Below are 20,384 nucleotides of genomic sequence, written 5' to 3'. Positions count from 1 at the left end.
CAAACACACACACACACACACACACACACATACACACACACAGGGTATTTTAATAATTTTCATTCTCAAAACTAAAAAAAAAAAAAAGAAACCCCCAAACCCTTAGTCACCTCTTTCATTCCTCTCAACCCTTTCTCTTTCCTATTTCTCACTCCAACCTTTTCTCTATCATCCCTATTGTAGCCCCAATTGAAAAAATCAGAAACACTTTTCGTTAAACAATCTTACAAAAAAGTGATTTTATAATGAGTTTTCATCTTATAATTTTTGTCTTATCTAATTTTTTCCAATTTTCACAAACATAAAGGAATTGGTAATTGACTTGGAAAAAATCAGAAATACTCGCTGTTAAACAATTTCTTATAAAAACTGATTTTATAATGAGTTTTTATTTTATAATTTTTGTCTTATCTAATTTTATCTAATTTTCACAAGCATAATAACATTAAAGGAATTGGTAATTGGCTTGGAAAAAAATCAGAAACACTCTGTTGTTAAACAATTTCTTACAAAAAATGACTTTATAATGAGTTTTCATTTTATAATTTTTGTCGTATATAATTTTATCTAATTTTCACAAGCATAATGACATTCGAAAGAATTGGTAATTGGCCTGAAGGGTTTTTTTAGAGATGATGATTCAACCTATGATGAAATTAGAGAGGTTAGTGAAGATGGTGAAATTGAAGAGATCTTGAATGAACTTTTGCCTTATGTCAATGACTCAACTCTTTACAAAGGCAAATTTTTTAAAGGCAAGTGTTTCTGATTTTTTCAATTGGGGCTACAGTAGGGATGACAGAGAAAAAGTTGGAATGAGAAAGATGAAAGAGAAAAAATTGAGAGGAATGAGAGAGATGAGTAAGGGTTAAGGGGTTTCTTTTTTTTTTTTTTAAGTTTTGAGAATGAAAATTATTAAAATACCCTTAACCTTAAAACTTAGAATCCATGATATATAAGGATATTTTTGTCTACTAAAATCCGCCACATTGCTAAAATATATCAACTGAAAAACAGGTCTACGTGCATTAACAAACCCATATATATATATATATATATATATATATATATATATATATATATATGTCTACATATACATATATGTATACATGTATGTACATATATGTATGTACATATATGTATGTATATATATCAAAATTAGTTTTGTTGGAATGATACTGGCATGATACTATGAAAACCTTCAAAATATTTATAAATAATATTTTATGATATAATGTTTTATCATTTTAAAATATTGTGGTATAATAATTTATTATTTGAAATTTCTAAGGAATTATAATATTAAAATTAATTATATACTATATTTAAGATATAAGATTTATGATCGTCAACTAAAAAAATTTATTTAATATATTTGTTTATTCATTATATAAAAAACATATAGATACAAAATTAAAAAGAAAAAAGAAAAGAAAAACTTACTCAAGATTTAACTCACTTATATTTTCATATACTTTTTATCCTCGTTATCAAATATTTAATTTTTTTCTGACATTAGATATATGAATTTTTTCTGGTTCTCTTTAAAACACTGGAATTTTCTTTACCGAGAGACATCTTAAGCTCTTAAAACATTCATAGAGAAATCCTTAAGCTCTTAAAGAATTTCATACTCCTGGAAAGAATTCTTATAGTTATAATTTTATTTTATATGTATGTGTGTACTATCATAATGCACCGGCTTTGAGACAAACTAATAAGGAAAGATAATATTATTAATACTCAATTAATATGTTTAATGGTCATATTAAATGCAAATATACATTATTTATGAGTGATTGACATGTCATATTGTATAAAAATATGGTATTAATAAACAATTAGCAGGTATATTAATAAGTTATATTGAATTTATTGCTAGATCAGATATAAATTAATGAGCTTGATTGTCATAAGTTCTATAAATATAAGATTAAAGCCTAGATAAAAACATTATTTTCTGTCCTAATAAAAAATATAGATTTAAACATATTTGATTTAAGTATCGAAATATCTTCTATAAATCAACAATTCATCAAAATAAATTACATTTTTGAATAGAATTAAAGATGAAAAGAGAACCAGATAAGAAAAAACTACGGATCCTCGAACCAATTTAATTGATTTGTTTTGGTTACTTAAAAAGTTATTTGAAATGATAATATTTTTGTTAGGTTCCTTTGAATTCAGGAATTGTCTCTGTTTTTGTCTCTTTCCGCCGACACTTTGCAGCATGCAAGACCATGCACCGAAGGAGACAAACACGTATGGTTCTCACTTTCACTGCATATGCATCTCAATGTTAAAAAGATAAATATGAAAAAATTTAAACAATGTGTTATTGTTTTATTAGTATGTATATTTAAAACGATCAATCATAAATTATTACATAAATTATTCGTAAAAAATCTTGTAAAAGAAAATTATTAAAAAAAATTATTAAAAGAATATTTTCCTTTAATATTCCCTGCAATGTTGAGAGTCATCTTTGTAATGTCCATTCTCTCTTTTTCCACCTTAAATAATGCCACTCAACAATGTTCTCGAAACATCAATAATATTAATTTTGATATACTTTTAATATAAAATAAGCAAGTGTAAATCTTACAACAAAAAATATTATAACAAGAAGTTAATGATAAAAACTTTTACATCCATTACAAATAAAATGATTTTATAATATATAAATGATGTAAGTTTAAATAAATTTGTTTTATAAAATTAAATTAAACTTAATCATCTTGTCTTAATTGATGTATAACTTCTAAAATTCACTTTATAATTATTATGATAAAAACGATAATAATAAAAGTTTTAACAAAAAAGAGAGTATGGAATGGATAGTCATAACTTAAAAATAATATTATGATGATGATCATAATAGTAGAGGACGATGAATTGGTGCCAACAATAATATTAATAAAGATAGAGAAAGTGATGATAAGTACAAACACAAAAACAATGATGAGAATGATGTTTATGATAATGGTAGTTGTGATGAAGAGGTTTAGGAAGATTGTTGAATCTACTGTCAGTCACCCCTTAAGATAATAAATATATTAGATATGATAAATGATAAAATAAGAAAATGGATTCCAATGTTATTAATCATTATATCTGCTGATAAATAATTTGTTCCATTGTCATACTTAAAAAAATATCAAACTAATTTATTCCCATTATTTTTATAAAAAACTTTGCTCATCACATATAAATCTTTTATGAATGTTATACATTAGTAAAACACATGTCTACATGTTTGTTTGTTTTTTTATTGATAAAATATAATAAGATTATAATTATAAAAGTAAATATAAATAATTTTTATAATTTTATTATATATAAATTTTATTTATTTTATAAATATTTTTCTTATAAAAATATTGTACTTTAAAATATGATTAATTTTAAAAAAATATGACATTTAAAACAAAAAAAGTCACTCGAATATTAAAAATTCATAAGATAACTATTTTATTTTTAAACATTAATAAAATTTTGAAAAGATATGTGTATACAACAACATGATAAGGTCATATATCAATAACATAATATTTTAAAAAATAATTTTTATTCAAACTTAATTACTAGAATGATTTTTATTTTAGAGGAATGTGTCAACATTATTTTTAATTTTGTTCAATTTCATTTTTAAATTTGTTAATTACATTAATCAAATCCATTTTTATTGACTCCATTTAAATTAATATATAATATTAACTGATTAGGCATGTTTTTTTTAAACATAAGAATTATGTAATGTGAAAATTTGGATTGATGAAAAAGATAAAAAAACAAAAATTTTGGCGACTTTAACATATATATAAAATTATTTAAAGTTGTGTATCTAAAGCCTTAAGAGGTCAAAAGATTGTTGGAGAGCTGGTATATGGATAACTTAAATAGCTCAGCAAGATATCTAAAGAACTCAACTAAATGCATGGAGAACTAAAATAACTCGGATAGACATATAGAGAGCTCAGTAAAATACATAGATAAGTCAAATAACTCGGCAATACATCCCTAAAGCTCGGTAATGTCCATCAAAAAATCAAATAGCTTGGTGGAAAGTCTAGTAAAGGTCGGTATAAGGTGCAAGAAACTCAAATAGTTCAGTGGAAGTTCAGATATGGTCTGACTTTTCCGAGCTCTCCGGATGTATGATCGAGCTATCTGACTTCTTCATGCACTTTACGAAGTTCTCTGGATGTTTTGTCGAGTTATTTGAGTTTGTCATACACGTAGTCAAACTATCCATATGTTTGAGATCTTCATGCTCTTAGCCAAGTTCTTCGGATGTCTTGTAGACCTTTCAACACTTCCATTAATTATGTGGTGTATAACTTATTAAATTTTGCAAATTTTTACACGTATACATTATCCTTTGCCACATCATCACACTCTTAACATAAAAATTAACGACAAAAACTTGATTAATACATGTTAACAAAATTAAAAACAAAATTAACACAAAATTAAAAATAGGAACCAAATTCACACACTACTTCCAAAATACAGACTATAAGAATAATTGAGTCTTTTATTTATTATTCTTTAACAAACATATCCGGTAGCAACATTTATTTACTTTTTTAAATGAAACAAAACATGAGTATAAATTCAATCATATTAAAATAGAAATACATATACAGTGTGTTCTCAAAATGTCATATTTTCAATCATAAATAATGTATACTAACACCATGGTTAAAAGAAAAGAACTCCCTTAATTAAAAAAAGAAAAAAAGTTGATGGAAGAATCCACTAAACAAGTAATAAATGAATACAACAAAAAAGTTAAGACATTTTATATATCACTAAAAGCAGTCATTAATACATCTAAACAAAACATTTCTCTTGCACCATCATTTTCAAAGAATAAGCTTAGTCATCGGAATCTGTATATACACTCCTATTTCTCATCTTCCTCTTTCTCAGTAGTTTTCTCATCTCTCCCAAATAATCAGAATGCTTCCTTACCATACCCTTCAAGAAGCAGAAGTTGCCCTAGGAAGACGACTAACCCTTCCTCAGACAATATGGTTCAAATATTCTGCAAACAAACCTGATTTTCTTCTTCATTGTCACAACTCTCTATTCTTGTTGTTCTTTTATTCTATTGCTCCTATTCCATTCTTATTGATGGAGCTTGGTGGGAACCACATACTAAACAAACACAAGATTCAGCCCAAGGTCAAGAGAACATTCTCGGAAATGTTCAAATGCTACAAAGATGTCGTGCACACCTTTGTCATTGCAGTTACTCCTCTTCAGATCATTTCTTATCCCACCATAAAGGTAAGTTCTTTCTTTCTTTCCGAGTCTAATCTTCATATATCATGTTAGTATAAAGACTTTTGCATTTTATTGCTTAAAAATCATTCTAAATATAAGTTAAACATATTTAACCATTAAATTTATTAAAGCTATCATATCCTATGTTAATGTTGTAATCCAATCTACTTTACATAATTATTACAACCTTAACAATCTTAATTTTAGATCATTCACAAAACAATAGATGATTTTAATATTTTCTAATATATGGAATAATTTATTATTAGATAAGATAGGAAATAATAAATACAGTGAATCCAATCTTAGACTAATAACTCTTTTAACAGCATATAAGTTAAACATATATATTAACCATTTAATCATTAAATTATAAGATGTTATCTTAATGATGCATACGAGAAGTAAAATATTTAGTCATAGATTATGAATCTGTGAAGTTTTTATTCTCCTAATCCGAAAGTAAAACATTATTAAGGTTTGAGGATAATCATAAGACTCTATCAAAGTGACATATATATTTTCATTAATATCCTAACCTTTGAAAATAATTTATTCGTATAATATGTTTTTGATTGTTCTAATTTATGAGAATTAATTGATCAATTAATATTTCAGTAGGGTTGTTCAAACCATCAATTCATCAATTAATTTTTCAGTACGGTTGTTCGACTAAAAGAAATTAGCTTATTATGAATATGTAAAAGTTTAGTGATAGTTTTCTCATCAAACAAATTCATAATTTTTTTTTGGAAACTACTTTATCTGTTCTCATATTTAAGAAGAAAAATATAAACGATGTAATTTAGTGTAAGATTTTATCTTAAATATAATAATTTTTATTTTTACTTTATTTAATGACTTTTCTTTTAAAAAAATATATAACTAATGTCTTGTCTTTGGTTGCAATATTGAATGTCTCATCTTTCTATGTAAAATAGTTGTTTATTTATTTTTTAACTAATTTAATAATAAAGACACTTTAGGTAACAAATAAATATTTAAATTTAATGCAATTAAATTATTTCTCTAATTTATGTGAATTTAGGTTTTTTTTTCTTGTAATATAAATGAATAGACAAAAACATCAATATCCAGGTGTAAGCATGAATCCAAGTGGTTTCGATAAATTTCAATCAAATCACAAAATTTAAAATCTAAGGAAAGTGTCGCACTCACCAACATTCCTCTAAAGATCTATATATACCAATGATTGTACTAAGTTTTTTCCACAAAATAAAAATAAACTATAAATACACCACTTTTTAATCAATTTTATTATATTAAGACAGTTAAAATAATTAATTTAAAGAAAAGTTAAATAAAAATTAATATTACATTGAAGTTGAGAATATTATTATTGTTTTAAAAAATAATAATTTTTGAAAAAAATAGGTTAAATAACCTTTTTTTATTTAATCTTTTAAATTTCTTCTCTTTAATTTGAATGATTTCAATTTGATTTTATATATTTTTTTAAAATGAATAAATGATTTTATTTATAGTCATGTTATGGTTATTGTATCATTTGTTATTTTTGTACTGCATATTATTATTTTAACATTATAATTATCAATTATGATAAAATTATATTAACTTTTTTTAAAAAAAATATATCAAATTATCAACTCGGAAAGTGAAACAAACATAATAATATATAGATAAGAAAAACTATTAAATCGAACAAAATAATAGAGACAGCATGTGAAACAAAGTGGTAGGTATAATTTACTTTGCAATTAATGGAACTTTGAATTTTATAAAATAATTCTAATTTGCTATATAAAGTTTACAGCAACAAAAAGTAAAAAAAATAAAATAAAATAAAATCTTTATTAATAAAATTTTATACATTTGTAGCTCGTTCTTGCCTAAAGAAGAAAAAAAAACATACAATTGTCATTATAATTTGTTAATTCCAGTTTACAATATGATCTGTTTCAACGATCAGATTTTCTTTAATGTTAAAAATATCAAGCAGGACATGTGAGCCTGTGTTTTATTTATAAGTTAAATATAAATTCATGATTTACATTTAAACTAAAAATTACTTTTAAATAAGTTTTACTTTTTATATCTAAAACTCTAGAACTCTAATTATAATCTCCACTATACTACATTAATTGATGCATAAAATCTATCAATTAAATTAAATTTTAAAATTGATTTAAATCTCTAAGTCTTATTAAGAAAAGTAGTTACAAGAATTAAATTGAATTATGCAATGATTTAAATAAACTTAACTCAAATATATAATTTTTTTAATGAATTAAAACATTTTGTATAATATCTGTTGTTTCAGTTATCTATGATAATCATGTTCGGTATTGACAATCACTCTAGTTGAGACATTGAAAAGTACCATTTATTTCAAGGCTTGAGACATGGTCCCCTCTAACCTTTTTATTAATTTTTTTTAATAACATTTGCTTCATTAAAGTTTGATTTCCAAATAAATATTAATAATTTTATTAGTTTTTATAATTATGTACATGTGTAAATTTATTTTTTGTAAAAATTTAGTCACACATTTAGTTTTTTATTTCAAATTTAATAGTTTTAATTTACCATTAGTCTATTGATTTTGTGTGTGTATATGTGTGTATATATATTGTAGAAAGTAGGAAATGTTAACGTAACTATAAGTGATTAAAATAAAAAAAATATTAGCTTAAATATTAATATTAATGTTTTAAAAAGTAGGTTATTATTTATATGATATATTGTGTTGGATCGAATTCTTTTAAATTGAAAATTTAAAAGATAAAAAAAGTGATATTAAAATGTTGTAAGGATTGAAATTGTAGTTTTCCTTTTTCAGTGGATTGGGATCAGAACTGGTTTGTCACTGCCATCGGGCTGGGAATTATTTTGGCAGATATTAGTTTACTTTGTCATAGAAGATTATTTGGGCTATTGGGTTCACAGGATGCTCCATTATAAATGGGCCTATCAGAAGATCCACAAGGTTCATCATGAATATTCGGCACCAATTGGGCTATCAGCACCTTATGCCCATTGGGCTGAGATAATCATATTGGGTATCCCCGCATTTATTGGCCCAGTACTAGTACCAGGCCACATAACAACCTATTGGTTATGGTTCATTTTGCGCCAGATAGAAGCCATTGAGACTCATAGCGGGTAATTATTTTTTCAGGAGATTTCTTTTTACACCCTTCTAATTTCTTCCTGCACCTCATAAATATTAAAATTTCTGCTTTGTCCTTATCATTGTCCAATTTGGAACAAGCTTTTGAATTCAATAGTCACTTTCAAACTATCCCATGTGATCTTTTCTTTTTGGAAATAACTTTTAAATTATATGATTTTTAGAATTACTATTTCCATTTATACAGTCTAAAATTTCAAGAAAGAACAACTCAGACAAGAAGAGTGTAAATAAGAAATCCAGTTACTGATTTTTATGGTTAATTTTTTATATTACATACTCTTTTTCATGCAATTACAAATATAACCTTCATTAAATTCTTTTAATAATGTTTAAAATACATAAACTAATTATTTTAAAATGTTATTTATCTTATGATATGGTTAAGGTATGATTTTCCTTGGAGTTGCACAAAGTTTATACCATTTTATGGAGGAGCAGCATTCCATGACTACCATCACTATGTTGGTGAAAAAACTCAAAGCAACTTTGCCTCAGTATTTACCTATTGTGACTACATTTATGGAACTCATAAGGTAACCTTCATCTTTCTAAATAATTGCTTTAAGCATTAGTTAATGTTTTTATTCTATTTATATATATATATATATATATAACATTTGAAAATTTCAATATTTCAGTAAAAGATAACTCATCATTGTACTAATGGGGTTCCTACACCTTATTTTTGCAGGGCTACCAATACATAAAACAGAAGGGAAGGGAAAATTCTACTTACACCAAAAAGTACAAGATGAAGTAGCTGTGTTATGCTTTCAGCTTTAAAATTGGCTCTATGGTCAAATAAATAAAGAAATAAAGTTTGATAAATAACTTAATTGTTCTCTAAAAAAACTTAACTATCTACGTGTTGTGTTCAAATTTATTGATTAATTATATTTTTATTTCAACGTTATGATCTAATTATATTTATATTTAACACAATAGAAACTTACATTGTGTGGTTCATATTTTCTATTTTCCACATTTATGCTAAAAGGTTTTTATACACATATGTTGTTTATAAACTAATAGGAACACCGAATTACACAATATTTTAAATATTGATTGATATAAATGATAGTGATGTGTGTCCTTTAAGTAGATTAATAATTTATTTATTTCCAGTAAGAAAATTATTAACTTATTTACTATTAGGTTTTCAACCTCTCTAGATATTTTAGTTTAATCCAATAAAAGGGAGTTAATTTACTTATGACAGTATATTAATTGCTTTTTTTTCCTTTTAAATTATTCGAGCTGTAACAACTTAAAAGGTTAAAAAAATTAATAAACCTTATTAACTCGCATTTCAAAAAAAAAATTATGTGGTGTTGAATTTTTAGATTTGTTAGTACTTGGGTCTGAAATGTTTTTTGCAATTCAAAATTATAATTTTTGTCTTCCATATTATGACGGTTACATATTATAGTTTTATAGATTTGTAGTGGTATTGAATTTATGCTACTTAGGTGTATAATTTGACTGACTTAATATGCATAAACATGTTTTAAGAAGATATCTTTTTTTACTTACAATGCAACAAAATTAGTGACGACTCACAAATATGTTTTCAATTCAAATTCTAAAATAATTTTTATTTAGGTGTACAATGTATAATTTTTATACCATTTTAGCTCCATAATTTTTGAGTCTGTACTTTTTTTATTATCCTTAATTCTTTGTTTTCAGTTTCTAGGTTGCAACTTCGGTTGTACCTTCGTACTTACTTTTAACCTAAACAAGAGTTTAATAGTTCGGTTGTGGACTTGTAGCACAAAAATGCATGAAAATGATTTCTTTTGATGACATAAACTGTAGTCACCAGCAACACGTCCATTATGTTCTCTCCCACAGCACTAAAACACTATTCTCGCATCACTTCATGATTCATGTCAACCTCACTAGCACAACCAAAACCAAACCCAACAACATTATCTATGTGTCTATAAATTATTTATCACAAAAATTCGGAAATGTACAAGTCTAAAGCAGCAACTAAAGGGACTTTGTATCATTTAAGCTCATCATAGTTTCTCATTCATCTTTCAAAAGAGACCATGCAGCTCTAATCAAGTTGTGAAGAGAAACTTTTGAAGCATCTGTCTTTAATGGAAATTAGTTGTCAGTGCGAGCATAGGAATGCTAATGATGGCAATTGGTGCACTAGCTCAGTGGTTTACGATGAAGGTATAGACGGAGATGCCCACAACTTTACTTTCTTGTCAGCACTGGCTGTGGCCAAAACCAAGACTTTATTATTTCCTGCAAAAATTTGTGTGGAAATTTGTTAAGAACACGGTAAATTATGTGAAGGACCAAAAGGAATGAAGTCAGATTAGCGTCATTACCCATTGGAATAGCTTTAGGAGACCAGGAAACGCAAGAAATGTCACCTTCAAATGAAAACAATAATCAAGGACAGGAAGATCACAAATAGAAAATTACTTTATATGTTGCAAGGGAACAACTAAAAGAGTTGATGATTGGACATACTGTCATGGGCTTTCTCAGCTGTATCCAAAACCTTTCCAGTATCAACAGATAACCACTGCAATGTGGAACCATGGGTAGCAGCCAAAATTTTTCCATCCGGGGAAATACTAAGGCGGTCATAGTGCAAAGTAGCACCAGAAGAATCGCGAAGAGGAATAGGGAACACCTTCAGTGTCTTAGGATCCTCATCAAAGTGATATCGAACTTCAGAATACAAGGAAAATAAGGTGAGATGAATTGAATTAATTAACAACCTAGTCCTTAAGACAGCACATATGAACATTTGGATAAGAACCCTACTTGCCCAAACCCCATGGAGGAAATAATACCATTGACTGATCAAATAACAAACCCATTTATCAGGTCAAATAAATTAACACGCACAAAAGAAAACATGTCCGTTTTCAGCTATAGAATCTCATCAAAGTGCTGTTTTGAATTCTTTACTAATAGCATGAGGCATGACCAAATATTCTTGTCTACAATCTTTAAAAGTATTTGCAACAGCAGTCGACATCAAGAGTTTGCTAGAAAAATAAAACCAATTATATAAGTAAAAAAAATAATCATCTTTCAGAATGTGCTCACCATTGATATTCCATATTCTCATTGTACCATCCTTGGATGCAGTGATTATTTGCTCAGAATTCGGTGTAAAGCATAACCAAGTCACAGCACTCTGACACACAAGTAATAAACATATAATCATAATAGTCAATATTTAAATGCAGGCATGCCTTCATGAAAATTGTTCATGCACATCATGCTCATGAAATTTCCATTGACCCAAGATATTCTAATATAATACATGAAATATAAGACTACTGCATAAAAAGTATATGAAAATTAATCTACAGTGTACCTTTTATATAAACAGAGTAGCAATGCATTATAGAAGGAAAAAAATCATCTTTGAATTTTTTGGCTTAAAAGTCTATATAAGTATAAATGGGAGATTAAATTAAATTTTAAGTCACCCCAAATAATAATGCTAACCTTATGCCCCTTGAGCTGCATAACATTTAAAACTTCCTTGGCAGATCCATCCTTCGCATAAACAATCTCCCAGACCTGCCAAACATTGTAAACAAGAAAAAATGGAGAATACATAAAGATATGTTTCAAAACAGAAGCAATAACATTCTAATAAACGTTGCCAATCAAAAAATATAATACAAAGCATAGTAATGAATAATGGTGTATTGCGAAGCTCCCTGAGGTCATCTAACAAATTGTTAGACAACTGTATTCTATTCATGTCAAAGACAAATTACAAGTGATTGCAATATTATATTTAATTTGATTTATTCTGGCTTTCACAATTTGTATGGTGCAGTTTCAAGTGATATATACTTGCTGCTATCTTGGTTCTTGAATAGGCAAAGTTATTGACAGATTATAAACAAAAAAGACTTGATTAGTAATTTGATCCCTATATTTAAAATATGATTCACTTTGATTTATATATTTTTCTTTTTGACTCAATTGAGTCTCAATATGTTTTAAATAGAGTTAATTTGGTCCTTTCCATTAAATTAGTATTAACCCCGTTTTGAAAGTGTCACATCCCCCGTTTTATCTCCTTTTTGCTTTAAGTAAAATATTCTTCACAATCCCTGCTTTTACATTTGTTTTTCTACCTAAATAGATGAAACAGACTAATTAATTTAGTTTCTAAAGTCAAGTTTTCTCCACAAATTCATTTGTCTACACTGGTCTTACAACATTAGAAATCATTTGGCTAAAACTGTTCATTGACCATTGACAAAATTAAAATAAAAGCTGTTGTGTATACATATATATGGAGAGAGAGAACAGTGAAAAAGGAAGGTGATTGGATATACAAACTTCACATGCTTAAACTTCAACCCTAGCTAGTTAAAAATAAAGCTTAAAGGATACGTCTTACTGCATAGTACTAGTTGCCCCTCTATGGGTGCACACATAATAAATAAGTAATTCAAAAAAAAAAAAAAATAGATGCGCGCATTAAACCTCACCTTCACATCTGCAGTAAATGCTGCTGCAGCAATAAAACGACCATTGGGTGATATAGCAGCCATGTTATTTTTCAATTGATTTGTATCCACATGACCAACACTCTTCCCGGTTTTTCCATGCCAAACAATGATATCAGTCCCTGAATTAGAAATCAAATTTAGGATAGCTTAGAGAAAGCCAACATCAAGTATTAAATTTCAGCAAAAAGACAGACAATAATTTCATTAGCAACTTGAATTAAAAGTACAATACAGTGCCTTTGATTTATAAGCAGCATAAATCTCACACCACATCCAAATTTCAGTTAACAATTCAATTTTTCTTACTCAGAAGTTCCAAGGTTATATGTCAGACGGTATAGGTAGCTTAGATGTTTGCTGTATTTAGTGGTGAAATAAATATGATCTACTTAAATCATTTTATGGACCCTTCCCCATATATGGGTTTATTTTCGTGCAAGCTACTTCTGATTAAAATTGAATTCCCTTCATAATCGCAGCATACTATTAGGTGAGAAGACCCTGAATATATAAATAAATTATGACAGACAGACAGAACATTTTCTTAGATTCCAAGGGAAATGGTGTCGGAAAGATACCTTCTGAACAAGAGGCAATAATTGTGCTTCCATCACCACTTCCATAAGTTGCTGAGGCTCCAAACATGGTCAATATTGACTTTTTATCATGAACTTTGTGATGCTCCCACTTAATTTCTGGTAGAGGAAGTTTTGTTTGTTTATTTTCTGAAGATACAGGCTTCCCTTCTCCATACATATATAATGAAGAACCAGAAAGAGTATAAGATGACACAACAATGGAGGACGCATCATCAGAAAACACAACTGCTGTTGGATGACCACCAGCAGGTAAATTAATCCTTAGAAACCTGCAAAAGAGTAGAGACAATAAAATTTATGCATATGAGATATGATTGACATTTACTTTATATGATGTCCCAAGAGGCTTATAAAATTCACATACTTGAAACTTTTACTTGAAGCATCATCCAACTTAAACACTCTCACAACTCCATCAGCGCAAGCTGTTTGCACAGACAATATAAAGTAGGAATGTAAGAAAAAAATTCCACATAATGCTTAATTGCTTGAAGAGGTGAAAATAAATAAAGAACAGAACCATAAGAACATGAAGGAATCTTAGGTCAAAGAAATCTACAAAGGAAATTAGAAAATCAACAATGATGGTTGAAAAGTAAGAGTCAATACAAGTGATCACTTTGAGACAGTAAGGAACATTAATAAGGAGGCTGCAAATGCTGAGCACTACTTTTGCAGTTCCTCCTTTGTCATTGACTAGAGTGGTTTGTCTTTAAAAAAAGTAAAATTTAAGCCTAAGTCAACTTTACAAAATCGATTTGGTAAGGTGACATTTTCATCTGTTTATATACTATAATTTGGTTTTATCTCTAATCAATATAGGTTCTTCAACAGTTTGTCCACAACTTCAATGATATACCATTGTCTCTTAAACATGTTATGGCCTATGGGGAAAAAATATTTTTATGGCAGCTCAGGTCATGGTATTTTAAGTACATATAGTTTCTTTTTGTGCAGAAAGACTGCTTGAGTCAGCAGTGTTTTACAGCTATTTTGGTCCTTTGGTTTTGGTTTCGGTTTCGTTATTTTGACAGGTAATATATTGTCCACCTAGTATTATTTTCACTTATCTACCTGATGAAGTTTCTTGATTAACAAAGTATTCAGAATAATGAACATATCAACAATGAAGTCAAGATGGGTTTTCATTTTTAGTAGAAAATAAGTATAACTAGAAATTTTTAATTAAAGACACACATAGGTTCGTAGAAATGGAAATATTTGTACATAGATCCATACTTCCATGCAAGCACCAAATTTAGTATCCATCCTCATATCCTATGCATACCTGTATACCCCTGGCTGAAAACATACTTGATTTTGGCTAAATGACATATGTTTGCACTTTTAACATATCTTCTTTTGACAAACTAATAAAGTAAAAAACTATACTACCAATATTAATATGAAAAACTTCACAAAACCACTAGCATTAATAAAAAATGCAACATCTAACTCATATTCACTGCCACTAGGTTCCAAACCCAATTGTCACCCCATGCTTCTCGCCCACATTGTAGGATTCTTTGAGTGGACATACTGGGAATAGTTGGTTCAGAACCTGGGAGTTGTAGATCCGATGATTCCCAAGCCATGATCCAACCCATACACAAGAGACTTGACACCACCTCTAATCCAAAACCTTAAAAGAATGAATTTATGGGTCTTTCTTCTCATTCTTCTCATATATTGCTCACCCCACTCATCTCCACCCAATGTGGAACTCCCAACTCCACACTTGAATTCCTCACAATCTCACCCATGAATGTGAGTCTCCATACATTACAAATTCCCTCTCTATCATGAAAGTGTTCTACCCATGAGTCCTCTACTCAATAACACTTCCCACATATGACGCAAATTGTTGGGTTTCTCGACTAGACATATTGAGGAGAGTCGACACAAAACTTGAGAGTTATTGATCCAATGAGTCCCTCCGGAGCCATGAGTGAACCCATAACCAAGAGACTTGACACCACCTCTAACTCAATACCTTAAAACAATGAATTTATAGATCTTTCTCCTTATATATTCCTCACCTCACTCATCTCCAATCAACGTGACTCCTGACCTCACCAGAATTCCTCACACACTTCATAATAGTCTTAAAAATTGAGTTTTTCCTCTTAGAAGTGTTTATAGAGAAATCTAAATAGGCCCTCACTCGACCCACAAAATTGAATTATACGGTAAAAGTTATTATCCACTTATATACTATATTGTGAAACTATCTCTAGTCAATTATTCAATTATCTATGGTCAATCAACACATAATGCAAAGAAAAATAAGTGAACTAAGAAAAACAGAACTTACAACTGAGGAAAATAAGAGGCACAAGAGAAGTGAACTAAGCATGGCAATGAAAATTGACGAATTCATCTTTAAAAGGAACCGTATTACACCTGTTGCCAAATTGCGTCCATCGTGGGAGAAGCATATCCCTGTTACCGCATCACCATGGCCCTTCAAGGTATTCAAATCCAACGGATGGTGTCGCTTGTTTTGATCCTAAACCCATAAGAGAAACCACATTTTCTAAACCAAAGCAAACAAAACACGGAAATGAGAAGAAGTTCAGGATTGGAAGCCACCTTGTCGGAGGAATGGGGTTTGGAGAGAGGCTTCTTGGGAAGAGGTTTGGAGGTAGGGTTGGGATTGGGATCGAGATTGGGTTTGGCGATGGATCGAACTTCGGATTGGCGCTTGCGGATGTAGGAGTTGAAGAAGAGAAAGGCAATGATTGCACCCAACACGAGCGAAAGCGCTACGATGGGTAACGCTGGATCCATTTCAGAAAGAAGAAGAAGAATAACAAGAACAAGGACTAGAACAAGGGTTTGATTTTGTCAAGGTAATGCTTAGTGTGTGCGAATGTTGTTGCTGTAGCAGTTGCACGCGTCGATTCTTAATCAAACCGTGGATTTGCGCGTCGTGCGCAGAGATATGCAGTTGCAATTTGCATACATTTTTTTTTAATGATTATATAAAAGTTAAAATATTAAGATTTATACAACATTTTATGTTTTGTAATTTGATTTAAAATAGATTTATACATTAGAAATAAAAACTTTCGTAGTAAATGAAAAGTAAAAGAAAGTTTCGAACAAATAAAATAAACTAATATTTTGTTCCTTCAATTTTGTTTTTTAGGATTTTCAAATTTTTAATAAATTATTAATTCTAATTTCATTTTCGTATTTTATGTATTAGTATTTAGTCCTTATTGATCTTATATTTCGAAAATATGATCAAAATTATGATCCTCATGGTTACTTGATATTACAAAAGTATAAATGTTTCAGAGGTTGTGTGAACGTGTAAAAGTTTGATGATAATTAAGAAAATAAACAATTTTTAATAGTTTGGAGGAGATTTTTCTATTATATATAATCGTCTTTTTCCTTGTTTTAAAGAATGGTATTCTTTTTATAAAACTATGGAGGGATGTCATTTGTTGCATGCAAGTGAAAAGTGTATATTTGAAAACATACAAGTTAACTTTTACAAAATTAAAAGAATCCTAAAAAATACCATTGGTAAAAAAACAATACTTTGTGATAATAGTTATAATCTTCTAAAATCCAAGTCAAAAGTAGTTGAGGTTTTTAAGATTTGGAAAGTTGAGATAGAAAACGAATTAAGATTGAAAGTAAAAAAAACATAGAAATAACAATAATAATAAATATAAAGATAATAAATTTAAGAAATTTTGTTATAAACACAATATCATAACGAAGAGAACTATGTCAAGTAGGTCTCCACACAAGTTGAGTGTAAGAAATGAATTTTAACTTAAACAGTTACGAGTTTGTGTTTGTAATTAGACTTATCAAAGTAATTGTGTAGAAGTAGCTAACATAACAACTTAATTAATCAAAGTCATTAATATAATAACATTGAACTACAAAATACCATAAGAGGTATGGAGTAAAGAAAAGGTAAATTTTGTACATTTTATAGTTTTCATTATGTAGTATGAGTACATTAGTGATTAAAGAAGAAAAAAAACTTTGATCATTAATGAAAATAAAAATTACACTTTTATTGGTTCTGTGAGGATGAGTTTGGATATTATTTATGAAATAATAAAAATAAAAAGACTATTCATAATAGATATATGATCTTGATTGAAATAGTAACCAAAACCAACAAAGATGTGTCTTTTGAATAAGTTGAAAATATATTTTATTTTTGCTTGGCATTTTTAGCTTTTAGGTAAGAAAACTAGTTACATTATCTATGAATCTCAATTTAAAACTTAAGTGAATCTATCAAGGATCTCTCTATATATAAAAAACTAATTAAAAAAAATTATGTATTTAACCATCTCCAAATCAAACCTCTTTTGTAAATTATACACTTAATGATTTAATAGCATTTTTTTTGTCTTTGTATTTATAACAGTGATTCAAAATTTTCTATTTTTTTTAAAGATTCAATATAAACATTTTCATTAACGTTCTTTGGACAATGATGATCTGATATATCTTAATATAATTATCCACTCTTTAAACGTTTATTCTCCAATTCCAAAAACAAATTGGAAGGAATAACATTAATATTAGTCTAACATAAAGGATCATATAAAGGATCACAAATGAATTTTGTTTAAAAAGTATAAGGACCATGTTCAGTAAAAAAAATTTAAACCAAAACTACTATTACGCCTACATTTACTTAAATTATTTTATATTTTTTTCATTAACAAACTTCCGACCAAACAACTATAGGCTTTTTACCACATCTTAAGCTTTTATCAAATAAAATATCAAATTAGCAATTCTAATACATGTCATGCTTGAGAAACCAACACCAAGGTAAATTTAATAATAATATAGTATTCCTATTATGTTGCAAATTTAAAACATAAAAGTATATTGCAAAATATCTAATTTAGTAAAGTTCCAAAATATATTTTAGTTTCACTATATTTGTACCTAAATTTAAAAATTATTTTCGAAGTATTCAAGTATGTTATTCTCACAAGTCAAACCAAAAGCACTTAGTACATTGCTAATTGAAATCTCCACTATATAAGAATCTAAATTCAATCTACTATTGAACCAATGATATAACTATATACTAAACAAAATATACCTACCTATTTATCCACATGTATTCAAAATTTGTTCTCAAGCAAGACATTTTAAATTTCACCATTATGATAATTACAAACTTAACCAGAGCACCATTCAAAACTAAGTTTTTTCTGCAAGTCAAGACACGGATTTGCTCCAACATTCCATTTTCTTTGTTAAAACAGTTTTGATCAACTGAGACTTTTCCTGTAATCATGGGCTTTGAACTGGTTCGCATACTTTATAAATAAAGTGTTGTGTTTCTCCAAAATACTCTTTTTTTCTTTCTTATAAAATCTTGGGTTTACTATTTATTCTTTTTAGAGTTCTTTCCTAATTTTGATATTCTCATAAAATTCTTAAAAAGTTCTTATTATATTATATTACGAGAGTTTGTACAACATACTGTGGATAATTTTTAAAAAATAATAAATCTATACATCTCAGGAAATTTTATTCATAATTATTGTCCGCTAATTATAATAGTATGGATCATGTAGAATAAAAACACAATATGCATCAAAACATATTGTTTAATGATTTTGATAACAGAGTGATAACTCCAATTCATTGTTATTGAATAATCCAAATACACGAGTGTTTCCGTTGGATTTGGTGGGACCCTGCTAAAACACTCCTGATTGTATTGAAAAGTGGGTGGATGTTAAAGACCGGACGAACGAACACTGTTCAAAGCGCTTCAGGATGAAGACCGGAGGAGCTTTGTTCCAAGCGGGCGACCGTTAAGATCTGAACGAACGTTGAGGTGGACGGATGTAACTCGCTCTCCCTCCTTCTCCAAGCCGGATGGGGGCATACCTGTTAAAGGTGCTCCGACGATCAAGTCAGTAAAGTGACCGAATGGTTATAATAAGTGATGTAAGTAGTGCATAATGTGCAGTCTGCCCAGAAATCATACTGGAGACTCTTATTTATACTAGTTGTAATGGGCTTTTACCTTTTGTCGGCCTAATGACAACCCAATCACATCTTAATCTTCATTAGGGGCTTTAATGATTCGTTTATCATTTGCAGTCTGATCATGGGCGGTTGGCCAGAATGATTGGCCTGATGGTTGGCTCGGCCGGTCGGCTCGGAAGGAGACCGTGCGGTACCCAGGTACCGTACGGTACATCAGCTCCCCAAGCCCGAGCATGATGTTAATGATGCAAACGAGTTTTTGTGCATGGCCTTCCTGAAAGGACGGGTTCTTTGTTTCGCTTTCGTTTTTGAGTCCTTTTTGCTTGTTGAGTGGATGGAAAACAAAAACAAGCCAGAGGCCAAGGTTAGGCCAAGAAATGGTCAAGAAGTTGAGGCCGAGGAGGCCAACTTGGGGTCGAGAGGCCGAACGATTGAGGCCTTTGGAGGCTGAGAAGTTGAGGCCTTTGGAGGCCGACTGGCCGAACGATTGAGGCCTTTGGAGGCCGAGGAGTTAAGGCCTTTGAAGGCCGAGGAGTTGAAGTCGAGAAGGCCAATTTAAGGCCGAGGGGGCCGAACGATTGAGGCCTTTAGAGGCCGAGTAGTTGACGCCAAAAAATGGCCGAACGGTTGAGGCCACGAAGGCCGAGACTTTGAGGCCTTTGGAGGCCAAGTTAAGGCCTTTAGTTGTCAAACGGGTGAGGCCATATGAAGGCCAAGTTGAGGCCAAGCCGTGGCTGAACGGTCAAGACCTGTGAAGGCCGAGGCCGAGGAGTTGAGGTCGAGAAGGCCAATTTGAGGCCG

General features: G+C 29.2%; 2 protein-coding genes across 2 annotated transcripts; one reads left to right on the top strand and one right to left on the bottom strand.

Annotated features, from left to right (window-relative positions):
- Positions 1-4,893: 4,893 nt before the first annotated feature.
- Positions 4,894-9,436, top strand: LOC124846174 (methylsterol monooxygenase 1-2-like). The gene is made up of 4 exons (XM_047323385.2): positions 4,894-5,298; positions 8,117-8,439; positions 8,856-9,003; positions 9,162-9,436. The coding sequence occupies exons 1-4, from the start codon at positions 4,969-4,971 to the stop codon at positions 9,228-9,230; spliced, it is 870 nt and encodes a 289-aa protein (XP_047179341.2). The 5' UTR covers positions 4,894-4,968; the 3' UTR covers positions 9,231-9,436.
- Positions 9,437-10,250: 814 nt separating this feature from the next.
- On the bottom strand, positions 10,251-16,516 carry LOC124846173 (Transducin/WD40 repeat-like superfamily protein). The gene is made up of 10 exons (XM_047323383.2): positions 16,176-16,516; positions 15,987-16,092; positions 13,948-14,008; positions 13,563-13,852; positions 12,964-13,103; positions 11,960-12,034; positions 11,552-11,642; positions 10,964-11,167; positions 10,819-10,863; positions 10,251-10,732 (listed from the first exon to the last, which is right to left on the bottom strand). The coding sequence occupies exons 1-10, from the start codon at positions 16,371-16,373 to the stop codon at positions 10,647-10,649; spliced, it is 1,296 nt and encodes a 431-aa protein (XP_047179339.1). The 5' UTR covers positions 16,374-16,516; the 3' UTR covers positions 10,251-10,646.
- Positions 16,517-20,384: the final 3,868 nt, after the last annotated feature.

The sequence above is a fragment of the Vigna umbellata genome, chromosome 3 (genome assembly GCF_029865625.1).
Source record: "Vigna umbellata cultivar VRB3 chromosome 3, Vumbellata_1.0, whole genome shotgun sequence".
Taxonomy (NCBI): domain Eukaryota; kingdom Viridiplantae; phylum Streptophyta; class Magnoliopsida; order Fabales; family Fabaceae; genus Vigna; species Vigna umbellata.
The sequence above is the reverse complement of the archived record's forward strand: the minus strand, read 5'-3'. Positions and strand labels throughout refer to the sequence as shown.

Coding starts and splice junctions, on each gene's coding strand:
- LOC124846173 (XM_047323383.2), bottom strand. CDS start 16,373: ATGGATCCAGCGTTACCCATCGTAGCGCTTTCGCTCGTGTTGGGTGCA. Junction 10,864..10,963: donor AGCTGAGAAAGCCCATGACA/GTATGTCCAATC, acceptor TTTCATTTGAAG/GTGACATTTCTTGCGTTTCC. Junction 10,733..10,818: donor TCCTAAAGCTATTCCAATGG/GTAATGACGCTA, acceptor AAATTTTTGCAG/GAAATAATAAAGTCTTGGTT.
- LOC124846174 (XM_047323385.2), top strand. CDS start 4,969: ATGCTTCCTTACCATACCCTTCAAGAAGCAGAAGTTGCCCTAGGAAGA. Junction 5,299..8,116: donor TTTCTTATCCCACCATAAAG/GTAAGTTCTTTC, acceptor TTCCTTTTTCAG/TGGATTGGGATCAGAACTGG. Junction 8,440..8,855: donor GCCATTGAGACTCATAGCGG/GTAATTATTTTT, acceptor GATATGGTTAAG/GTATGATTTTCCTTGGAGTT.